General features: G+C 37.5%; 2 protein-coding genes across 6 annotated transcripts in view; both read right to left on the bottom strand.

The window, feature by feature from the left end:
- The window catches only part of LOC142339503 (putative helicase with zinc finger domain), a 156,597-nt gene that overhangs the window by 55,154 nt on the left and 76,513 nt on the right, over positions 1–24,930 (bottom strand). The window lies entirely within an intron of this gene.
- On the bottom strand, positions 1,513–9,425 carry LOC142340130 (uncharacterized). Of its 4 annotated transcripts, none has more exons than XM_075390592.1 (3): positions 9,292–9,425; positions 8,703–8,987; positions 1,513–1,775 (listed from the first exon to the last, which is right to left on the bottom strand). In XM_075390592.1, exons 2-3 carry the CDS (start codon positions 8,893–8,895, stop codon positions 1,606–1,608), a joined length of 363 nt encoding a protein of 120 aa, XP_075246707.1. In that variant the 5' UTR covers positions 8,896–8,987; positions 9,292–9,425; the 3' UTR covers positions 1,513–1,605. The 4 variants fall into 4 exon arrangements, with proteins under 4 accessions (XP_075246707.1, XP_075246705.1, XP_075246706.1 ...); XM_075390590.1 differs by having other exon boundaries at positions 8,703–8,967; positions 9,292–9,423; XM_075390591.1 differs by having other exon boundaries at positions 9,200–9,417.

Here is a 24,930-nt window from a genome sequence, read left to right as displayed (position 1 = left end):
CCTACCCCCCCCCCCCCCCCCCCCAGATTAGTCGGCGCAAATTATTTGCACCATGTGCCATATTATTACAATGATTTACTATGTAATGGCACGTGCTCTGTAACTGGGGGGTGCATAACGTAGTGGAGTGCATAATACATGTATGTTTTGGGGAGGTGACTTTATGCTTTTGGTTTTTCCATGAAATTGAGAATGCTTCAGACGCCAAATGTTTAGATATGGGTGCATTTTTTTAGTTGGCACAATTTAGATAAATTTTGTGGACATGCAAATGCATTTATAGACCTTGCTATGGGAAGCCTAGACGTCCTTAAGCACTCACTTGCAGATGTAACAAAGCGACAGCTATGTCGCAATAGTTGAATTATTCATAGATACACTTGAACCACAACTTGATATGAATAATGCTTAATTTAAATATCAAATGAATTGTCTATGGTTTGTGAGTTGAAACCCTTGTCGATGTACGGAAATCTTCGACCGACTTTGCGCTATGCCGAAAAGAAAAACTAAGAATTTTATGAAGTTAAATCTGCAGTGATTTTGCAGCCTAAATTATCTATACTAAGAAAACTGCAATAAATTAGATGTTTCCACGGATTAATGAAATCTTTGTGACAAACTATGCATAAACTACTCTTAATTGCGGACGCTAGGATGTCATTATTTAGGCGTCGCAAAACAGCATTCATCTACGACTGTTTCTTAGACAAAATTTGCACACAAATACTATCTTAACCATAATTTCAAAGTCTGATCATTTAACTTTGTTCGTTTTCACAGAAAATGTGGATTTTTTTTTCCAAAATTTGATCCTTTGAAAAACCGAAAAAAGACTGCGAAACAAATACAACTGCCCCAAACTTCGTTTGAGAGCTAATAAAATCGTTCTCATTTCAATGAAAAAATCCATTTTTGGGTGGTGAACCATTTTAACTTCAAAAATAAAAGACCCATCGCAAAGAGAAGAGCAAATAAACGAATTTTGAACATATTATCATAGTCCAAAGCCACTGGCAATCAAACTGGCAGTCTTTATGCAACATTTTCTTCGGTAAGGCCAAATAAACCTATGTTTACTCCACGATTGTTATTTTGCACAATTTTGCAATTTAGTTCCAAATTTGAAAAAATGTGCAAATGACATGTGCAGTTGGTTCTGGTCAAGCTCTGCCTAAATTTGCACCGGTAATTCTTTTGCTAACCACAACACGGAGTTCGCTTAATCTCAACCAAAATGGGTCAATAACGAAGCGTGGGAGATATCAGAGACAAAATTCATCTTAAATTCCTCAATATCCCAATATTCTAAAATTAAAAGATTTTTGGCAAATATATACTGTAGTAATGAATTTTCTAGTACAAAATTTGCGAAGTAATTCAAATTAAATGATAACTTAAACATGAAGTTTAAACGATGGTTGCATCGTATCGCCTTAATCGGGCGTCGTTTTTAAAGTACACGTTGTGAAAATAGCTAAAGTCTTTCTTTTTATTCAGTACAAAAAACACTAGGAACAATGAATTTATTTTCTCAAACTTTGCCATGATAACTTTACCATAATCTTTGCCAACTTTATTAACAACTTTACAATAATCTTTCGATTAGAGTTCAGTGGGGAACAGTTGTCCATGCTCTATGATGAATATGTCGAAATTGGAAAGTGTTCTGGGTCTTTCTTCACACGACAGGAGGCTGTTCAGTTTGTCTTGTTTGTGTTTGTTGATTGCCACGTAAACAAGGAACACGGCTAAGAGAGGGAACAACAGCAGACCTAAATCAAAAATTAGACTTCAATAACAAGAGCGTACGCTCACAATATTCCGACCGCATCTCATCATATTTTTCCGTGAAGAAAATTGTCGTTGATCGTTTGAAGAGGTAAGCTCATTTCGTAATTTGTAATATGGTTAATTCCTGAATAGTCAGATAATTAATTTCATTTTAGCCGCAAAGCGTTAGCGAATCTATTATTGGTCTCGTCCTGGTTTTTTTTTACAATCCAAGTCTTTTTCCAAAAGATTTGGATTGTATTGGAATGCTGTATTTTTATGAGCTGTTCACAATTTTTCCACGACTTTTTGATGTCAACGTGGAATCAATTATAGTGAAAATCAGATTGAGCTAAAAGAATTATTGATAAACAACACGCTCTATCTATTGCTAAAGAACTCCAAACAAGCACGATATTTTTTTGTGCTTCTGCAAACGCCTAAAACCAAATTTTAATTTAAAAAATAAAACAATTATTTGTCTTTTATGATTTCTCACCACCCAACAAATTTGTGAACGTTTTGCTTTTGTCCATTACGTTGATTTGTAATAAACTCTCATGAGGATGTCAGTTGTATATTACTTGTGTTGGTGGAAAACACGCAATCGGTATTTTGTTGGGGTACTTTTGTGCGCATAAACAATTTATCAATTTTTAGGGTAAACCTTATAACAATGAACGGTAACGAACGTTAAAGCAGAAGACAAAACTAACAATTGCACCATTTCCGGCCGGTGGCCTTCTAGATTGAAAAAAAATCACATTTAATCAGGTTAATCTTTTAATACATAAAAATGAAAAAGCGATAAAGAGCGCACACAATCTTTTTAGTACATTAGCCGTTTTAACAAAAAATGGGTTTTTTGAACGTTTTTGATATTATTTTTTTTATTTAGAGATTTATGAAATTTGCAGAAAAACAAGTTTTGCTTCTGATTAGCAGAGGTGTAAATGTTTATTTTAGCAAACGTCTCCAATTTGCGATAGTTACTAGTTAAATAATAAGCTTAATTTTTTTCACATAAGAAAAAATTGTAAAATTAAAATTTTGTATCATTTTTTTAAATTGAGAATTTTGTTAATTCTACTTAACCACCAGAAATTATTCAAGGAAAATAGTTTTGATTTTGATTTTTTGTTAAAACAAAGCTGAATAAGGCTCAAAAAAGAATTTTCTGCCGTCAGATATTTTGATACAGATGGGAGCAAATCTCATAATTCAGGCTTTTTCATCTCTCCGCCAAGAATTTTTCCATTAGTTAATTCAAAACAGTTTTTTTATTTACAAACAAAATCAAAATTTTTTGTTGCTTATGGTTTACCATTGGTTACTTTGGTGTCCATTGGGATCTGGAATGCCTTTTTTGGCAAAGTGACATGTTCTAGCAGCTCGTTTTAAACAACAATGTATCCCTTTTGGTTTCATTGTAATTTTTCTGCATAAAATATTTATCAATTTCTGTATTTATAACAATTTAAAGAAGAACATTTCTTTTGAAAATTTGTCATGGCAAAATTCATCAGATGTGAAAACCGATATTAGAGTTCTGCTCAATTACAGCTGAACAATGTGGCATATAATTTGTGATCTGATTTTTGTAATCTCTAAGCGTGTATTAATCAAAATTTTTCACGGCTTTGACACTTTATGTAACTCTTTCTTTTTGTGACACATCACTTTATAACTCAGCAGACAAAATAATTGGCTTACTTCTGTTTTATTATTAATTTCAATCAAGTTTTCCGAATAATTAGTTTCCTTTCTTCGATTCATAATTATTTTACAGTACAAATTTAAAGCTGATTTGAAACCAAAGGATTTGTGAAAAACTTCCATAGTAAACTAAATTTTAATTCTGAAATTTGCAGACCAGAAAACATTCATTAACTGAAACAAACGAAAACTAATATTTTAAATAATTTATATTGCAATTACTCCTGTTGTTTTTTCCGATACAGAACCGTCTAACTGGAAGGCTACCTAATTGAAAATATAGTTGTTTTACTGGTCAGTTTTTTTACGAAGTACGAGTAGATAGATGTCTGAATAAAGAAATATGATGCTGCTTTAAAGTGCTTATAGTTTTTTCCAGACTTCTGTTTTTATGTAAATTGTGGCACAATTTATAAAACAAAATTTTTCTGCAAAATCACTGATTCTCTTCCTTTTTTAATGTTCATTTTCCCCACTCATCTATTGACTGACTTGTTATTAAGTAGGGATGACTATTATCCTAACTTCATTGTTTTCTTTGTCGCTACAATGGTTATCTTTTTTGTGTTGGCATATTACATGGTGCTGATTAATTTATATAAAAATAAATGTTGACAATATAGCTTTATACTCGATTCCCGGGCAAAAAACGGGGGGGTGGGTGTAGACTGTATAAATTAAAAGAAATACAACAATGTGTTTCCGCTTAATTGATGGTGGAAGAGTGTCCTTATAATAGTGTAATTTTAAAAAATAAATGTGGAAATATCCTAATTAAAAAAGAAGTTAAATATGATTGATCCTCTCATCTTCAGCCGTGTCGAATATGTTACTTTCACTGTCAGCATTAACCATTGCGCCAACTGACTCTAGGGTTTGACGTTTCCATTTGGCTATAATGGTAATTGTGCAAGAGTGTAATTTTTTATCAGTCCGCTCTAAATTACACTCTTTGCAAAAAGTGTAAAAAGAGTGGCGAAAAGAGTGTCAATACAGTGTAATTTTTATAATTACACTCTTACCCTCTTTTCCGCAATGAATAGGAGTGAAATAGGCATTACAACCTAATCACCGCTAATTAAGGATTAGTGACGGATTAAAGGGTGAAACTTCGGCCCGTGTTATTTGTCTACTCGTTTTGCGTGCATATGTCAAACAGAAATTCTTTTTCCCGTTTATTGAGGTCAGCAGAATGAAATGGAGTGAGGCCTTTGTAGTCGACTGTGCTTTATTTTTTGATCGGAAGTTCCAGATTTGCGTATTTCCAATAGTAAGGGGAACCATTTTTGGTAATCAAAGCAAATCAGAAACAAAAAAATCAAACTTAACTGACTTGGGATTAAATGCTCGGGACAAAGCGGGGGGGGGGGGGGTGAAGGTTACATATATACCTTCTAAAAAATTTCCCTTGTAGGCTATGCCCATGAATGAAGACTGTTGAAGCTTGTCAAACCACCCTTCCAGTTTGAAACTACATCTCGCAAGGCGCTAAGCGAAATGCACGACTACTTCATGTCCATGCGATTTATAATTTATCCCGTTTCTTAAGAAAAAATATTGCGAAAAGTTTATCCGTCAGAAAAAAAAGCAGACAAAAATTAGTAGTACATTAATTTTTTTCAAAGACCAATAGGACTAATGGATATAAACTTCGCTTGAGAGTAATTAATAACATTTTTGAAAATGGCTTAACCTTTCCTCTGTTTTGTAATTTACCTCATAATTATTTATAAAATAATTTTTTCTCAAAAGAACAATATTTCCATAATATATTTCCAATGCAAACAGAAAACAGGTGACCATGTTCGTCTACCAGACAAAACAAAAAAAATAAAAATCTTTCCGAGATATTTTCACCAGAACAAAATTTGATACGTTTTTCAAAACAATAGGTCAGTAGCATGTAATTCTAACCCAAAAATTCTAATTCTTCTCAAAATGGAGCTCTTTTCAATGTTTAAATTAAAGTTCTGTTTAAATAAAAAACAAAGATTGAAAAAACATCCATCTTTAAGCCGGGGTGACCATTATTTGTTGGCCGAGCCGGCTACAGGAAAAAAAGAATGCCGATACTGAAAGTCGGCCAACACATTTCAAACTTTAGCAAATTCTCACCTTTTAGATAAATTGGTTTACAGATAATTTTTCCATACATTTTGTTAAAATCTACGATCTAGGTGACGAAAAATTTAAAATCTACGAAAAAGTTGTTTTTTTTCAATTTATATCTTTTTTCAAAAAAATACACATATGGACCACCAGAAATTAAAGCCAGTCATTTTTTAGTGCCACCGGCTCGAAAGTTATAGATTTTAGTTATGATACGTTTTCAATCAACTAGCTTAACGAAGGTCTATCAGTGATTGCCAATTTTTTCTAGCATCTATTTTGCTGTAAAGGAGCGTGAGTTATGTGCTGTAGAACGCATAAAAATAAACTCAAAAGAAATTTTATAACCAGATAGCGCTAGTTAAGTCAAACAATTTAGGTCAACTTTGACAAGTTAATAAGGTGTTTGAAATGAGCATTCTTTCGTAAAGGGTTAGTGTTGCGAAGGCGCCAGAGAGGGGAGTTGAGCGATATATCTTAAACAAACAAATTGATGAACAAAAGCATATTGAGATGTCGATATATTTTGTTTGCATAGCAAAGTTCTATTTGAGCATCAAGCCAAAGTCGAAATGAGGGATTTAAATTTAGAAGAAAGTTAGAGAGCGAAGACTTGAAGTGAACTAGATAGTTTGAACAGAAGTGGAATTTCAGTTTGAAGTAAATGAAAGTGCAATTTAGGATTTGCAAAATAATGGGCATTCCCAAAACTGTTACCCCCGACTTTTTAAGTTATGTTCATCATTGGAATCTGAAAATTAGTAGAGTTGTTGCCCTGATGATTGTCCATACTTAAGAGGGATGCGCGGCCGGTTACACTTTTTTGATCTGAGTTATTTAAGTAGAGTTTTGTTGATTTAAAGCAAATAAAAAGACAGTTTATCAGTTTTCCAAATACCCTACCGATAAATTTGTCCGACCCCCCGGGATGGGAAGGAGTTATTGGTTGATAACTGGTCAATGATGGGGAGGTACACCTAGGGGTCCTCTATTGCAAGTATTATTTTCAGGCGAATCCGACCACCCACCCTCCAGCTATTAACACCGGAAGTAGTGTGATTTGAAGGTTTTTAGGTATTTTAATGTGAAATATGAATGTTTGAGTCAGAAATAAGGCGATTATTCAGTTGTAATGTCCTGCACGTATGAATTAATGTTTTCGCATGATCTTGGGAAGGGTTTATGATGTAAAATGGCGATTTTTGAGTATATTGGTAATTATCACAGGAATGTAGTTAGCACCTAAATTGAAATAGTATTTTTTCGAAAAGTTGACGTCGGATTGACCTGAAATTGGGGGGATAGACTAATTTGGGTACGAGGAATTCGATTTTAATGTCAGATTTGACCCCACACCAACCTGCACGGAACTAGCGCACGCCGTTGCTGTGGAACGTAAAACTTGAATTACTAGTGGAGTATTGGTAGTAGCCTTATGATTTTTGGAGGGTTAGTGTAACTTTTCAAGGGCTTTTTATTGGTGCTATTTTTAACTTCGGGGTCCGACCGGAAGTCGGTGCTTCGGGATGACCCGTGTGTCGGAATCACCCTATAGTTACTAGAAATTTTCACCCGAAGACGTTTTGACCGCTACTTCGCAAGTTATTAAGAGTAAAATTTCGGGGTCATCCGGGAGGTCGTTGAAAAGTGTGCGCGGTGATTGCTCGTGTTCTAGTGGGAGTTAGGCCATGAAATTTTGTGAGTAGGTGCAACTATGAGGGAACTTTCCGTGACAGTAATTAGTTTTATTAACTTGACCCTTCATTTTGAACGAATGACCCCTGATTGACCCCTAGAGGTCAAATTTTGGGCTTTTAGGAATATTAGAATTTTCGGCGGTTTTTAACTGGGGAGTTGCATGAAATAGTTTCAAAAATGGAAAGTACAATTGGTCTTTGCTTTAGGGTTGAGTTTAGTTATTTATTCAACACATGATTTTTGACTCGGGTTGATTGCAGCTAATTCATTTGATAGAGGAAATAGAGGAATAAAATTTTTTCAGAGCAACGTTCAATGTTTACTACGCAAACACTGATTGACATGTCAAGTGCATTTATGCGATAAAGTGGAGTGGGTTTGTTTACATATGAGTCCAAAGGTCATTCACTTAAGATAAGGAGGAAGTTGAACAATGGTTGGTAGCAGTTGAATGACAGAGCATAATTTGATATTGGTTTGTTTGCATAGCAAACAAAGTCTTCCTACGGAATGTGACAGATTGCAAGTGTAAGTTGCAATGTTTACTTAAGAGATTAAGGTTTGTTTGCTTAAGATAAGAGCGTTTTGGTAGAGTATAAATTGATGTAACACGCAGAGAGAGAGAGAGAGAGAGAGAGAGAGAGAGAGAGAGAGAGGCAGACGTTGGAGAATTTTGGGAGAACTTCAAGTTTGGACTCAGGAGAGATTTTTGCATAAGCGAGAGAAAGTAGTTGGTTTAGTGGGACTAAACTTTACAAGATAGTGCGAAAAGCAAAGAAGAGATCGAGAGTTTATAGAGACTGAACTATGGAAGTTTTTAATTGCAAGACCAGTTGGGATACTGTGAGCGGTTTTGATTTAGTTCATTTGGAAAGTGAATCACGGATATTGTTATTATTATTCTAATTACTATTATAAATTGTCTTAAGTTTGTCTTTTCCATTGCTGTGCAAGTAATTCTCTTACCTCTGTTTTCCATATAACTATAATTGATGTTACGAGCCCCATTGTGAATTGATTTTTTTCAAGGCAATCTAATTTGCAACAGCATACAAGAGTGGAAGAGGGGAAATAGCAGATTGACAAATTAACGCTTGCTTCACCAATTCAAAACCTTTGGTTATTTTATTTTGATCGATCTTCTGGGCGACAGAGTCCCCTCACTGTTGGCCTAGTTAGAAATTGAGAAGACGACATGTGCTTGGGTGGGAAAACTGGGATGTATTCTGTCCCCCCCCAGTGTTTGTTATGACCCCCAGTTACAAATTATTTGTTGTTATATAGCACATTACTATGTAAGAAAATAGCACGTGCGCCTGGGGGTCAAAAATTTATGCTCACTAAGCTGGGGGGGGGGGGGGGGGGAACAGAATAGATCCGAAAACTGAAAAACTTTGTGGACTTACCTTGCAAACCATAACTTTGGTTTTCTATCTGTATTTTAGTTCTAGCTTTGAAAGGCATAAGTGCTTGTGGATAGTCGTGGATCACACATCCAAAAGAGACTGGTCGCCTTGGACGAAGAACGATTCGGCTTGTTTGTCTGGTCAGCTGTTGAACGCTTTTGAAAGTTTGGTGGCTCAGTTTGAAGCGCATCATCGGCAAAAAGGGTTTGTACAGATTCGATGAAGCTGTAACTTTTGGATAACAAATTTCAAAGCGTGATAAGATCTGTGGAAAACTCTCAGAATCTGTTTGTGTGAGTAAAAACAATTTTGGGATCCATTCCCTTTCGGACACCCCACCCAGCCATCCCCTTTCCCCGCCCCCATAGCACAGTAAGTATATAACTTTTACTCCCCCTCAGATGCACGAGCTATCTTTTACACGTTAAATGTGCCATATAATATAATTTATAACAGTGCTGTATAAACCCTGCAGCACACTGATAGATTTCCGAAACTGAATAGATCCGATTTCTGAGTTTGTTTCATTTGATGCCCCTCGAAGAACAGATTCTTATTATCATGAAGTTATTGAATATCAAAAAACTACCGCTGATGATATTTGTTTATTTCGTAAATTGATAACAAGCTGGAGCGTAAAAAGTATAGTATGAAATATCCACATCAGCAGGAAATTAAATGCAAATTTATTCCCAGCAGCTCAACGCCCGATTTGACTTTGATATCGAGAGATATGACTAAAATAGCGGTCACCAATGGTAGAAGTAGGAGTAAAAGTGGTAAATGTATACGCGCATTTTTCCATTTGCATTGCTTTTTTGTAGGACCTGAGTGACGAAAAACAAGGGCTCTAAAACTTAAAAGGAAACAGTGATGTTCAAATATAGGTGCACAGCTTTAGACGATATATGACATATATTAGGAACAAAAAAAAGAAAATTTGGATCTTTTCTGTCTGTGTACCCCCCCCCCCCCCCCAACTCACCAGCTTTGTGGGTGAAAATTATACGAGCCAATTTTTTATATAATGATCTACTGTGTAATGAGACGTGCTCTGTAAAGCGGTGCTGCGTAACGTATTGGGGGCACAAACAGAAAAGATCCGACCGGGATAGGTGAGGGCGGAGGTTGATAATTAAAATTAGAGAACCCATAGTACGATTTCGTTGCTCATTCAACTTCGCGGCAGAGAGCTTAGTTTAAAAGGGTGGATTTAAACTTTAAGAAGTGAGAGTCAATTTTTCTGTCATAAACTTAGTATTCAACAGGCCACAAAATTAATTGTACTTCAAAGCAAAACATCCAATTTCGCTACTTTGAAAACATGCAGTTAAGTTATTCAGCAAAACGAGCACAAATACAATCAGCACAAAGGAAATGAGAAAGTAAAAAACCTTGCTCAGCAGAGATTGTAGATCCTAAGCATACGAAACGCCTTACAATAAATCAAGAACAAGTGTGTTACATGTAGAACGTGTCGAGTTCAAACGAGATGAACAGTAATGGCATGCATATTTAACCTTAGAGCGGATAGATGCCTCAACAGCCTTTACAAATGTGAGAATGAAACACTTTCGCCCTTTCAATTTAATTAATGCGCGAAAAAATGAAGTGCAATGGTGTTGTCTATTCACATGTCTAACTGTAAGAACGGTACATATAGAAGTTGCACCCAAGTTGGAGCAGTAATACAGGTAGTTGCCTCAATGCAATCCTGCGAATTATTTCAAAAAGAGTCGAAGAATGTAGAATATCATCAGCTATGAGACAAGTTTAGTTGGAGCTGAACAAGATTCTGCAGAGTACATTGCGGCATGGAACAAAGAAGTGACCGCTGAACACCCAATTCAATGAGCAATTAAAAGGAAGTCCAACCCACCAGCAGCAATTCGTTTTATTGACTGAGGGAACTATTAGTTGGAAGTTGCGAAGAACAACGTATGAAGCCGTTGACTTTAGTCAGTTCAGATGCTAATGGCTTGGAGGCTTTGACTCTCAATCAATTCGGGCTGGGCAACAAGAATGTTTGTTTGCCCTATCTATCATGCAGAGGAAAGTTTTTTTGATCATCGAAAACTCCTTCAGCAAATTCAAGCTTAAGCTAACCTCAAATGGGAAATATTTCTAAACAAGTATTTGCAAACTTTGGATAAATGAAAAAAATATCTATCTTTGTTGAACAAAACCTCCAGGAGGGCAATCTGGCTCATCTGATCGAAAACAACGATGATAAAGGATGCTATAGTCAAGTTACGGGTGTCATTGTTACGGGAATCATCAATTATAAGGTCAAGTTACGGGGATCATCAATGGGTGTGACGGTGGGATTTCAGAACGGACAGCGATAACAGCGATATTTCGAACGAACAAAGTACTCTACAAAAGACCAGTAGTGAAACTTGCTTCTGTAATAACATTCCGTAATTTTGTATTTGCGATCAAAAACAAAGCCGACAATGTTATGGCCAAGCTTGGTAACTAAACAGAGGAACTCAAGATCAAATCGAAATCGACAAGGGAAGTTCGAAAAGCTTGGCAGGCAATATTCATTGCTATATTCTAGATAGATAATTCTTACCTAATAATAGTAAGTGATTATAAAACATGAAGTGAAACTGAAACTCAAACTTGCGCTACCTTCACTGTCAGCGAAATCGTATTGCAGTGTATGTACACTTGGAATATGTCCTACAAAATTGCAGCACATTCTTTACGATTGGTTTAACAATTGGCTTTTGTTGATCAACAATAATGGAAATTTTCTGTGTGGCATCAGATTTGAATATATTTCAGATTTAAAACGTTTTATCCCATTTGATTGCAAATGGCTGAAACGGACTCGGTTGTGTAAATCTTTACTTGTCTTCGATAGCAAAGCAGCCGCTATACAACATACAGAACAGATTTTTCATGTTGTGAAACAACTATTTAAACAATTTACACCCCTCAATTTCAGTAGTAGAATAACTGCCTTCAGTAAGATATCTGATAAATTTGAAAGAAAAACTCGTTACAAAAACTCAAACTGGTGTCTTTAAAGATTAAGCTTCTCAGTAATATTAAGTAGTGCACAGCAACCCCGCTTTTTTGAAAACTAAAATATCTTCAGCAGAAGCAGCAAATAAATATTGAATTGGAATCTGAGAATTAACCAATTCTTATACAATTTTGGGCTTATTTACAATGAGAAATTGATCTCTGCTATTTCAGAACTGATTATTGTCATGAAATGCTCTCGGGAAAAAAAAACTTTTCATTAAATCAGAAATAACGCTCATTTTTTGTATTCAATCTTTCTTGGAGTTCTTGGAGTTGATTACGGGTCTTCAAAGATCGCGATAATGAGAAAAATTGTTACTAATACTGAACTGCAAATCGATTTAGTGCTTCGCGTGTACTTCAACCTTAGCTGGGCAGCGTGTACAACTACCGCATGATTGCAAGTTTTTTTATCATAGAGTTGTTTTAAATACGTCACAAAAAAGACAAACTAAGAATAAAAAAGGTTCGGTAAGAAGCGTAACCACATAAAGTTCCGACCCAGCTCATCGACATTATGAAAAGCTCCACATTATGAAACCCAGCTAATCAACATAAAGCTGTCTACTCTAATCGGAACATAGGCTCAACGAATCCTCTAAAGCCAATGAGATCTGCCACTTTCCAGGATTTTTTATACGACTAAAATTCAAAGGTAAAACGACAATTAGAGTCAAAGGTAAAGAAAAAAACCTTATTAACTTCTTCGAGAAAGTTGTGCGGAAGCCGTTGAAACCATAATCTATACCTATAAAGAATTTGATTTGTCCAATTTTGATTCCTTTGAACGCCAGTAATGTGTTGTGTAAACTGCCAATGATGTGACAATTTGATAAAAAAGAAAAAAAGTCGTGGAAAGTGGGGAAATGCATAAAAGTAAAAAGAATGTTAATTCGGGTTATATCAAAGAGAGAAAACCATTAAGAAAAGCGTAAATTGGCAATAAAAGTTAAAATTGATTTCATGAGAAAGAAGAACCATTCATTCTTTACTAAGCTACAACCTGACCAAGTTAAGAGAAAAATAGAGACAAAGATAAAAAAAGCCATCGTTTATTTAAAAATCAAAATATTTTTAAAAGCCAAACCAAGAAGTTTTCGTGTCAGAAGACTAGATTAAAAAATTGAACTACTTAGGCAGCCAATTGGACCTTTCAACGGTGGGATTTTATCTGAATTACTCTGTTCTTTTTCTCAAAATAACAAAGATCGACTTCTTTTTAAAAATGGCCGACTGATTAAAGTCCGAAGTGTTTTTTAGTTGTAACAGTCCAAGATTGGAACAAAAATAGCCTTGCGTTTGCTGTTTGTCCATTATGAACACTTAAATGTTTCAATTGTCACAGATATAGATAACTTTTTAATTAAAAAATCTAAAAGAAATGCTGCGTTTTTGATAATCATCAAAAAGAGCCAGCGAAAACCGCAGAATTTAATTCCAGAGCTTTTTCAGTGGAAGTGGAAGTAGAGCTAGCCTTTTTTGAGTTTACAAAGATTGTTTTAGTGGTTTTGTGTGTGCACATACTGGAAATTTTATTAAGGTGAACCAAAGAAGCTTATTTCGAGCAGTTTTTGATGAAAAATTTGAAATAATTAGCGGAAGTTTATGCCAAAAAAACTCAATCAAAGTAGTCAAAAACACTTTTTTCTTTGAAAATCAAATCACCGACACTATTGTTAACATTTTTAACATATTTGTAAAATGTGAAAAAAATTTAGTCTCAATATTCACAAAAATTTGAACAGCGATAACTCGCTCTAAAAAATGAAATACAAAAAAATCATCTTCATTCCATATTCTACATTGGATGGGTTTTTTTAATGATATCACTCATATATCTCTCTCTCTCTCTCTCTCTCTCTCTATCTACGATGAATATATCAATCGGTCAAAATTGACTGAACAATAAAAAACTCATTTGAGTATATAGTTCCCCCCAAGAGGGGTCGAAACAAATGTGGATTGGCGCCCTCCCGGACGAAAGGTCAGAAGAGCTCTACCTACTTAGACACGTTTTCAAGGCTATTAAAATTAAATCTGCATATGTGGTTAGATGCTTGAAATTTGTGGTCTTCCAGCTGTTGACTTTGTGGCAAATTGTGTCCCAAATTTGACAAATAATACTGATGAGAACATGTTTTTAAATATTTTTTTTAAAAACATTGATAGTCTTTGAGTGCGGAACTGGCGAATGATTTTATTCGAAGAACAAATTGATCGTGAGTATTTCGTCTCGGGTTATCGATAGCAGCGAGAAAAATTCATTCAGGATCCGATTATTTTTTTTTTGGATTTGGACAAACTTAAACTAAAATTCTTGTCCTAATATTATTGAAAGGCACTATTCTTATCCCCCTCCAGTGTCGACTGTTGTCTTATGATGAACAAAAACCCTAGCTAGATAGCTATAAATTAACAACGGTAATTAACCTTCATAATAAAACAAATATCATTTTATTTTATCATATAATATCACATTTGCTTTCATCACCTCATTTTCAAAACCTAACAATGGTGGTGTGCGAATTATTGGGATAGTAATTTAGTTGTCTGGGTCTTGCACGTCATACCCCCATATCTTAAATGTACCTTAATGCAGGGGCTATAATTTTGTGGGGTGGGGGCTATAATGGAAAGACCCAAACAGCTATGTTCTGATCCAAGAGACCACAACCATGCATTTTCAATTCTACGGTACCAACTCTTTTTTTCGCGATTATGAGAGGAAACTGGCTCTTTCTCATTACAGAAGCCCTACAAAGATAGATACACATTCCCCTCATTCTGGTATAAAAATAACGGGGGGAGGTAGATCTACATGTTGCACCATGATAGGTAAAAGGGGTTCTCTAATGGGGAAAGCTCAAGAAAAACTTGAACGGAGTTACATAAAAAAAGAGTCAGTTTTATAAAGTTGCCAAATCTGATCAAAGTTTTCACGAGTCTTTCTCAACATTAATCTGATGCATAACCATCCGACCAGCCCACATAAGAGCCAATTGAAGCAATGACGTCACTGAAACCAGAGCAGACACAACAGCCATTACGTTTTTGAATCTTCTCTCAAGGGCGCTTTTAGTTCCCTCGCTGTTCACGTTTTGAGGAAAGTCAATCACGTAGCATTGGGTTAGAAATTGCTCTGTGATCAAGGTTAAGTCGGCGTCTTTGTTTAAGAAATCTGATGGGTTTATGATTTTGTTGAATCCCGTGCAGCACGTGACAGGGAACTTGGCAGGCTGGCTCACAAAGCCCCCTAAATAATTATAAAAAACAGGTCAATTCTCCAGATAAATTGAAAATTACATTCTAACGGGGACATGTAATCTAAATGTAACATAACAAATCTTTTCAGCAACAGCAGAGGTGCTTGTGACTTTTCTCCAAATTTGGTCATTATGTTCATTTTTTGGGGCATTTAAATTGGATTTCTTATTAGTCTCGGTAATTTTAAATTTGGTACTGATCATCAACTGTAACGTCCAAAATATCAAATCCTGTAACTTTCAATTAATGTGAAAGTTGTATAATTGGAAACTTTGGAAGTTACAGTTCTAAACTAAGTTTAGAAGTAGAAAACGCCTATATTGGTGACCGACACGCAAGATATCGTAATAGTTATAACCCCCCCCCCCTCATTATTTCGCGCAGACTTTAATTACGTATATCATTGGTGCAATTAACGATCAAAATAAGGGATACGTAGGGTTTGGGTAAATAGTCTAATGATTAATTCTCAAGACTCTTAGGGCGTTGGAAAGGGTTTTTGGGCGAGAAGTTTGTTGTATGAAAGGATATCGGAGTTTAAAAAAATATGGATGGGGGTAGGCTCGGATAAAATAAATTGACAGAATTCAAAGTAGAACCGTTAGCAAAATACCTGTTTGGTTATACGTCATATTAGCCCAATCTTTGTAACTGTTCACACCGCAAGTTTCTAAAGCAGACTGGAGATAATTCCAGGCGATTGAGTCCACATTTGTCCCCGATAACCCATTATAACTCCACATACTAATAAACAGGAAACTTTCCAAGTTCTCCAACATACTCATCAAAGCCCCGAGAAAGACGGATAACGATAAAACAAAAACCATCAAAGATAACATCGTTGAACAAACGTAAACTAGCATAAAGTCCCGAAGTTTGAAAACTGTGCCAAAAACTCCGGCTATTGAGACTAAAATTGCCAAACCAGACACAGCGTAAAACATAGCAATACCTTCGTTGAGAATTTGGAGATTGAACGCCTGGCCCATTGCATCGCCGTTTCCGTATTTTTGGAACGTAAAATTTCCCAAAATAAGTCCCACACTTAATAAAACTACAAAAACATTTCCAATTATTGTCAGAAGGGAATTTGTTTTCAACAAGGTCCGTAGCCGTTCATTACTTGCACACATATTGTAGCTTAAAATGGCTTTTTTTCGCAAAAGTTGGTTTTCAATAGAAATCTGTAAAGAGCTTTCCTCAAATCGGATTTTTAATTGTATTATGACCTATAATGTTATGGTGATCCATTTTTCTGCAGAAAATGAAAATGCGCTCTGATGTGACAAAACGTTAATTTATATTTTGTGTTTTTCTTCCAACGTACCAGAAACGTTCCGTCCAGCCTGGTGAAAAAAAACCGGTTGATAAGTTGTATATTATCATAAAATTTATTTTAAGTAATTTTTAAGTTTAAGAGCAGAGTTGTTCTTGTCAGGGGTTACTATTTGAGCCGTTTGCATTGGATGTGTTACCAGGTTTTCCACCGATTTACGAAGAAGCATTGAAGTGCACTGCTCTGCTAGCAAACTGCAGAAATTACCAATCTCAGTTCCTTGTGATAAGCTAAATTGTTGCTCTCCTACGATGCTGTTTGAGCGGGCAACTTAAAAAGCAACAACTGAAATCTAGACGAAAATGTTTGCTGCCAGATTCAATTGAAGTTAAATTGAACCACCAGTTGTGTGGGTTCGTTTCGCCAAAGTTAAGAACCAATTATTTGGGTGCAAATTCAACTGTGCTGCTATCTCATTTAACGAATTGATCAGCAAGATGTATTGCTGATTTAGTTATTAAAATTTATCATAATTTTTTTAAAAGTAGTTTTGAGAATTCACAATTTAAACAAATAAAATGTTAGGTTAATACGGCGAATAAGAAAACCGGTTGCGGAAAGAAACCCCCTCGGAAAAAAACCCCACTTCATTTTAGGTAGGAAATAAAACCCCACAGAAATAAACCCCCACGGAAATAAACCCCCATGGTCATGCCTCAGCGGCACGTGGGACTTGATATGAAACTATCACAAGCGAACAAATTATCACAAACGAAATTCAATTTTACAATGGGGGTTTATTTCCGTGGGGGTTAATTTCCTAGACCCTAAAAAAACATAGCAGGACAAGTCCTGACGTACAATTCAAAGAATTTACATTGACTAAACAAAAAACTAGACCAAGAACGGACTATTAGTGAAATGGGAAAACAGTTTCTAAAAAAATCAGATAAAACAAACAAAAAACAGAAAATCAATGTCAAAATGCCGCTAGCGAGAACAAAACAAAACACTAGCGAGAAATGTAAATTTGATTCTAACAAAAAACTAGGCCTAGAATGAAGTATGAATGAAAGAAAATCCGATCCAAAGAAAAAAAGAAAAACAGTAAAAACCAAAGTGAAATTGTCGCATGTGAACAAAAAAATTGATAGCGAGAAAGCGAATCTTTGTCTTTCACTTACGTTTTTTCACTCTACTTTAAAATTAGAGCGACAAATTTTCACCTTGTCTTATGACAACACAAAGACCAATAGCGAGAAAGCGAATTTTTGTTTTTCACTTTCGTTTTCTCACTCTAATTTAAAATTATGGCGAAAATTTTTTACGCGGCAAAATCGCTCGCTTTTTTGTCCATTTCCTGTTTCGTCATGACCAAAATCACTATTCCAATCTGACTTCAAAAATGCGTGAACAGATCTCAAAAAAAATATAGCCGGAAGAATTCCGGAAACGACTCGAAGTAGAGAATTTCCCATACTTATGATTACACAACTAGAACAACTATCGTGAACCCTGAACCTCCACAAATGCCATAAAAATTTAAGGAAAAATAGAAACGGCATTCAAAAATAAATTGAACAAAAATAAACACGAAAAACTTAATGAGTTTTTTTTAATAGTACAAGGAAACATAAAGCCGAATAAAGTTCCTTTGTAATTAGAGCAAAGACAAGCTCGCAAAACCATGGGCAACTCATATTATGTTAAGAAGCTTGTCTAAGATTTAAAAAAAGAAAAACTGCAAAAAAAATTAAAATGGTTTAATATTTCTCAGTTTTTGTGTCAATTTTCCTAACAAAAAATTGATTGATACCAAGAAAACTTTAGGCAATTGGTATCGTAATATTTCTTCAGCAACATGCTTCTATTCAAATCCCACTTAAAGCATTAAAACACAAAAACAGGCAAAAAATCATTAAATTTTGTCTAAAAATCAGCAAAATTGATCAAAAACCTCCAAATTGGCATTAAAAGCAAGTTAACTACTGGAAACCTTCAATTCCTATCAAAACATGTCTAAAACTAATATACTATCATAATTGAACCTCATAACCATCAAAAGTTGCAAAGAAACTGCTTTTAAAAGCCGTACGTGAACAAAAAAAATTCGCTCGCTTTGAGGAAAGTTTTTCACACATCGATTTCTCGCTCTCTCAAAAACTGCGGTATGAACAAAAACCACTCTCTTTCTGCCGCTGCGCTCTTCACTTTTGTTGAGCACCAAAATCACTCCAAATTTTTTCACGCGTTTCATTTCCGGCTTCAAAAATCACTCTAATAAAATAAATTGATTAAAAAAGGACTTCTCCAAAACTCGTCTTCGAGTCGTAAAAAAAAGACAGCAACCCAATACAATTCAAATTCTTTGAATTGTAAAAAATATTTTATCTTAGAACTAAAGTCAGCTCTAAATTATGTATTGCCATAGCAGTCACCACCTCCGCCATCCAGCTTGCAGTTTTTTTGCATATTATCTGTTGAAAATTATTTCAACCAGGAGAACCCGCTGTCCATTCAAACCTTTTTTTGCCATTTGACATTAAAGTTCACGCTGAATTCAAATTGATTATGATAAAGGGAATCCAAGATAATTTTTCAGATTAAAAAAGACTTGTACTAGATTATCAGGTGTGATTCCAAACTTTCTAAATGAGCTCGGAGTAAGTTCTAAGCGGAGGACGCCGATAGAGTTCATATAGCGGAGATCAGAATGCCATAAAATGAGATTTAAAGCCGAATACTTTCTATGATCGCCTTGGTTGGCCTTAAACCTATTAATTTAAAGGCAGTTCTTTGTGTAAAAATATTAACAAATTAGCGCAATGAAGGTCAACGTGCGTTGAAATTCGTCTACGAACAACTCTTCAAAATCGAAATTTAAGTAATAGTTATGTAATCTATCAGAAATATTGCAATGTTATCGATTACAATCAAAATTGTGCATAGTATTGGAAGTTTATGATTTATTCTAGCGCTACATGGAAACAAGCAATTTTTTTAGAGATCTTGTGATTTCCAGCCTCAGTTAACCGCTGTCCATGATCGCGATTCTCATGCGTTGTGATATGTTATTCTAGAACCCCGGGTCTGTTATCGCGCAGAAGCGCGTCCACCGGCCCATCTTTTACATTTGGATTGCTCCTTGCGCTTTTGAAGCCATCTTTTCTGTTCACATCACCTTTGAATTCAAAAATATAAGTTACAGATTGTGTCTTTGATAAACTACGCGAGAAGCACAAGTTATACTTTCGTAACTCAAAATGAGAAAAACTTAACAAAGAAAAAAAATAGTGTTCGCATATTATAGGTGAAAACACTCTATCGTAATCTATATTCAAGATATAGCGCGTCTATATGTATACAACGTAACTGTATAAGATCAACGTTCAAAGGCAAAAAAAACACTTCAGAATGCCTTGGCAAATCTAGTTAACTTTGTTAGCAGGTCTTAGTCTAGGTCACCAGTTTAAACTAATCCGTTCAAAAAACCGAATTTGTTAGGCTAAGCGATCAGTTTTGAGCCATTTTGGAAGTTATTCTTAATGGGAAATGGGCCTTTGTATTTCTCAGAAATAATACGTATGTTGCATTTAGAACGGAAAATCTAAGCGAAAGTTTTGATATAATACGCACAAAAATTCCCTATCTAGTGATATAATTTATTCAATTCAATTTACTCGGTAACATCCTCCGGCCCGGATGAAAATGTTGGGAGGATTGGTACAAGCTTAACGAGTGCGAGTGGCCGGACGAGCGATCCGGATGACGTGCGTAAGACGGCGGAGCGGGCGACGCTGTCGGAGCCGTACCGAAGTTCTTCAATCCGAGCAGTTGGATAGTAACCCCTAGGGTTGCTTTCTTCAACGATCCAAACTAAATCACCGACCTTGAGGTGCTGCTCGGCAGGCGTCTGCCACTTAGATCTACGGTTCAGCGCAGGTACATACTCCTTAAGCCAACGTGCCCAAATTGCATTGACGTAGGACTGTGCACGGGCGTACCGCTTACGATGATCGAACTCGTCGACGCCAACGATAGACGGAATTCCGGTTGCTTGGTTACCGAGTAGAAAATGGTTAGGTGTTAATGCGCCTAGGTCGGAGGGGTCGGCGCTTACGGGCGTTAAAGGACGTGAGTTTAGTGCGTATTCGACTAGACAAAAAGTAGTGTTCAACACCTCATCTGTGAGTCGACGCGTACCGAGAATAGTGTACAGTACTCTTTTAATACTACGAACTAACCTCTCCCAGATGCCACCTTGGTGTGACGCACTGGGTGGATTGAACCTCCACTTAATGCCCTTATGTGCAAGTTCGGTGGCAATGTTAAGCGTATTCCATTTTTCCACACATTCACGGAGCTCTTTCTCCGCTCCAATGAAGTTCGTACCATTATCCGACCAAATCATAGCAGGAGTACCCCGACGGGAGACGAACCGCTCCACTCCCGTTACACAGGAACTAGTGTCCATGGACGGGACAATTTCAACATGGACAGCACGAGTAGTGAGACAAGTGAAAAGAAATCCCCACCTCTTCTCAGTAGTCCGACGAACTGTGACGTAGAATGGGCCGAAGTAATCAACCCCGGTGTGGGTAAAGGGAGGAGACTGGTAGGCGAGTCTCTCCTTTGGGAGGTCTGCCATGATAGGTTGAATGGTTGCTGCACGGAACTTTCTACACAAGACGCAGTTTGATTTGATGGAACGCAGTGTGGAACGCAGTTTTAGGATGGCATAACATTCTTGTACCTTTGACCTTAAGTAATCAATGCCCTGATGATGGTTCTTCAAATGAGTATGCCGCAGAAACAGTTTAACAAAAGTATGACGCGCATCCAGCACGATAGGATGCTTAGTGTCAAAGTCAATTTCCACTAGCCGTCGGAGTCGACCAGAGGAACGGATGAGACCATGAGGTCCAATAAATGGAGTAAACTGAGCAATGCGGCTGCTCTTCTTAACGGATTTGTTGTCAAGAAGATCCTTTCTTTCAGTATTAAAGGACTCTCCTTGAACCAAGTACTGGAGATGACGCTCGGCTTCGTCAAGCTCAACAGGGTCGGCTATGCTGCCATCTACGGTACGGTAACTTTCATGAGATGGTAAAAAACGGAGCACATATGCGGTGACACGAAGTAATTTTTGATAAGAAATGAACTTATCAAACGGGATCAGATTAATGCTTTGTTCCTTTGGGGAATTGGTTACAGATGCGGCTAAAGATCAGATGGAGTCATCATCTTGCTCCTTGGTTACAACGCCGAGTTTGATGTTATCAACGACGTCAGTATTTGGCACAAAAGGGAATTGCTTAGTTCTCAAGAAGTCAGGACCCCTCACCCAGCTACTTGATTGCAAAACTTCAGCGGACATACCACGCGTGCCAGCATCTGCCGGATTATCACAAGTGGCGACGTGGTTCTATTGGTCAACGCTGGTGTTCTCCAGGATTTCACTAACACGATTTGCAATGAAGATGGGGTGTTTGTTTGTTGAGTTTATCCACTGCAAGACGATGGTACTATCTGTCCAAATAAAGACTTTGTCCACAGTAACCGTTAATGCTCGACAGATTTCCCTTTTTAAACGGGCAGCGAGGAGAGCGGCTTGTAATTCCAACTTAGGAACTGTCATTACCTTCATAGGTGCAACACGGGCCTTGCCCAAGACAAACGCCAGCTCTGTTATTATCTCCCCGGAGGTGCAAGTTACTTGAGCCCTAAGAAATCCTACTGCACTGAATACGTCTTGCGAGCTATCACCAAACATGTGGCGTTCAAGATGTTGGAATGGTCCTGAAAAGTAACTTCTCGGTATAGTGATCTCAGCTAACCGCGGCAGTTCAATACACCAGGCAAGGAATCTGTCAACTGTGTCTTTAGGTAACTCGTCATCCCAACTTTGTCCATTGACACGCCAAATGTCTTTCAAGGTCAACCGAGCACCAACAGTGAACGGTGCGACAAGACCAATTGGGTCGTAGACCTTTGACACAAGACTTAGGACCAAGCGCTGTGTTAAACTTTTCGTGATGGTGCTGTTAGTACCCCTGCTCACAACCAGAGTATCGTTGTTGTGATCCCACTTAAGCCCAAGCACGTGCATTGATTCCTCCTTGGATGAAACGATGACCTTCGGTTCAGTGGATTGAGCAGACCCATCAACTCGGTCAGCCAGATCTGGTACATTGCTTACAAACTTAGTAAGCTTGAACCCACTTAGATGGAGAAGATGTACCAATTCCTTCGACCTAATGAGGGCCCTCTCGGGGGATTCCACTGAGTCTAAGTAATCGTCCATGTAGAAGTTCTCAAGGACGGCTTTCGCAGCTTCTGGGTACTCCTTAGCATTATCCCTTGCCGTGCGTTGAAGTGCGTAGTTGGCGCAGGTGGGCGAATCTTTTGCCCCAAAGATGTGGGGCGTATACTGGTGTACCACAACATTTGATGAGGGGTCCTCCCGCCACAAAAAGCGCAATGATGGTTGGTCATATGGTAACACTCCAACTTGGAGGAACATTCCCTCGATGTCGGCGGATACGGCAAATGGATGTTGTCTGAACCGTAGGAGTACATAGATTAGGTTTTGCAGTACGTCAGGTTCCGGTGAGTAATGACTTATTAAGAGATGCGCCATGGAATTTTGCTGCTCCGTTTAGTACCCTACGAACCTTGCCCGGCTTGTTCGGGTTAACAACCGGATGGTGTGGTAGGTACCACTCTCGTTCCGATCGACTTTCCACCTTATGAGCATCTTTGATCCTTACTACGTAGCCTTTGTCTAAGTCCTCTTTGATGGTATTCGAGTACTTTTCCCTTAAAGTTTGGTCTTTCGTAAGCCGCTTTTCCAAAGATTTTAATTGAACAAGTGCTGAGAAATAATTGTTGGGGAGTTCGATGTTATCTTCAGCCCATAGCATTCCGACATCGTACCTTTTTCCATTATGCACGGTGGTGTTTTCAAGAATTTCATGCGCGCGTGCATCCGAGGCGGATCATGGGTCTACTTGCTTAAGTGCGCCGTACGACTCCATGTCGTACCAAGATTTTACCTGACTAGAGAGTTCAAAATCCTGCTCCATATTAGCTATGAAACAAGTCGAGACTAAACCTGAAGACGACGGTAGAGGGCCGCTTAGAACCCAACCTATGGGCAAGCGAACAGCGAAGGGCGAGGACTTCTCGTCGGCAGCGAAGTACTCTAACGGGCGGATGGCATGATACACATCCTGTCCAAGTATCATCTCGATGTTTCCATAGCAATATGTAACTGGGTCTAGAACTGCTAGGTGCGGGTAGGTTTCCTGAAGTGCTTTAATGTTAATGACGTCGGCGCCTACATTCAAATTTTCCTTTACGTAAGGGCCGACTTTAAATGGTTCAAATGCTTGGTTGTCGCGTGGTGTTACAATTAGTTCCACTAACTTAGTGTCTACAACCTCCTCGGTATTTATACCCTTGACTGTTAGTTTCAATGCTGTACCGTGCAAACCAAGTCTATTTGCAAGATCATTGGACACCCAAGAGTTACTGCAAGCGGTATCGCACAAAACTAAAGCCGTGGTATCTTTTTCAGAAGAGCTCTTCAACTGTAATTCAGTCACCTGAAGGAGGCCTATCACATTACTCACAGATGACAAAGTGGTGGTCTTACTTGATGATTGGACGCAAGGAAGTTTACTTTGATTTGCGCTAGCATTACAGTTACTGTTGTTGTTGTTTGAAGGGGATTTTGGTGGATACACCCTCTCAGCTCCATGAAGAAGTGTATTATGGGAGCTGTTGCAACCGTCCTTCCTGCATTTCATGGGGTTTGGGCATTGCCTGAACATATGCTTTTCTCTCAGACATTAGAAACACAGTTTTGCTTCCGCCACTACCTTTCCCCGTTGAGTGGGAGACTTTTCTTTGAATACCCTACACTCCCAGATGCGATGGTTACCTTTACACACAATGCAGCGAGGGGTTGCAGGCGTTGACGATGTTGAGGCTGGTCTCTGGGTTCCCTTAGTTTGTGTATTAGCAGCAAAAGTTCTTGAGGCAACTTTGGTCTTTACTACTGAGTTGGTGTTATCCTCAGTTCTTGCCTTCGATGAAGTTTGTTTCATTAAATCATGTGCCTCGGCCTTCTCCTTCAACCAATCGTTGAAGTCAAGGAGTGTTGGCTTTACCCAATGTTTCTTCACTGTGAAGAGTGACCAAGACTCTTTCAGATTGGGCGGCAATTTTTGCACAGCCGTGTTGAGAAGTGAGGCGCTCTTAAGGTCTGCGTCATATGAAAGTGATTTAAAGACCCCAACAAGACTTGAAATTGTTGCAGAATAGTTTATGATGTTGTCACTATTGTGCATCTTAAGCGGAGGAAAAGAGCTGAGTTTGTCTAAGTGTGCACTGACTACTGCCTGTGGTTGGCCAAATTTACGTTCGAGTGTCTTAAGTGCGTCCTTATACATTAAACCACAGTATGCGAACTCAGCGATGGCGTTTTTAGCTTTTCCAGTTACAAGCGTTTTTAAATATGTTAACTTGACATCATCAGTCAAGGACTGTGCGTCTATGGCGCTTTTAAATTGTCCGAACCATTCGTGCCACTGCAGTGGATCACCATTGTACTGTGACAATTTCCACTCGGGCAGTGGATCGTTC

This window comes from Convolutriloba macropyga, chromosome 5 (genome assembly GCF_964194025.1).
Source record: "Convolutriloba macropyga chromosome 5, txConMacr16.3, whole genome shotgun sequence".
NCBI classification, from domain to species: domain Eukaryota; kingdom Metazoa; phylum Xenacoelomorpha; order Acoela; family Convolutidae; genus Convolutriloba; species Convolutriloba macropyga.
The sequence above is the reverse complement of the archived record's forward strand: the minus strand, read 5'-3'. Positions and strand labels throughout refer to the sequence as shown.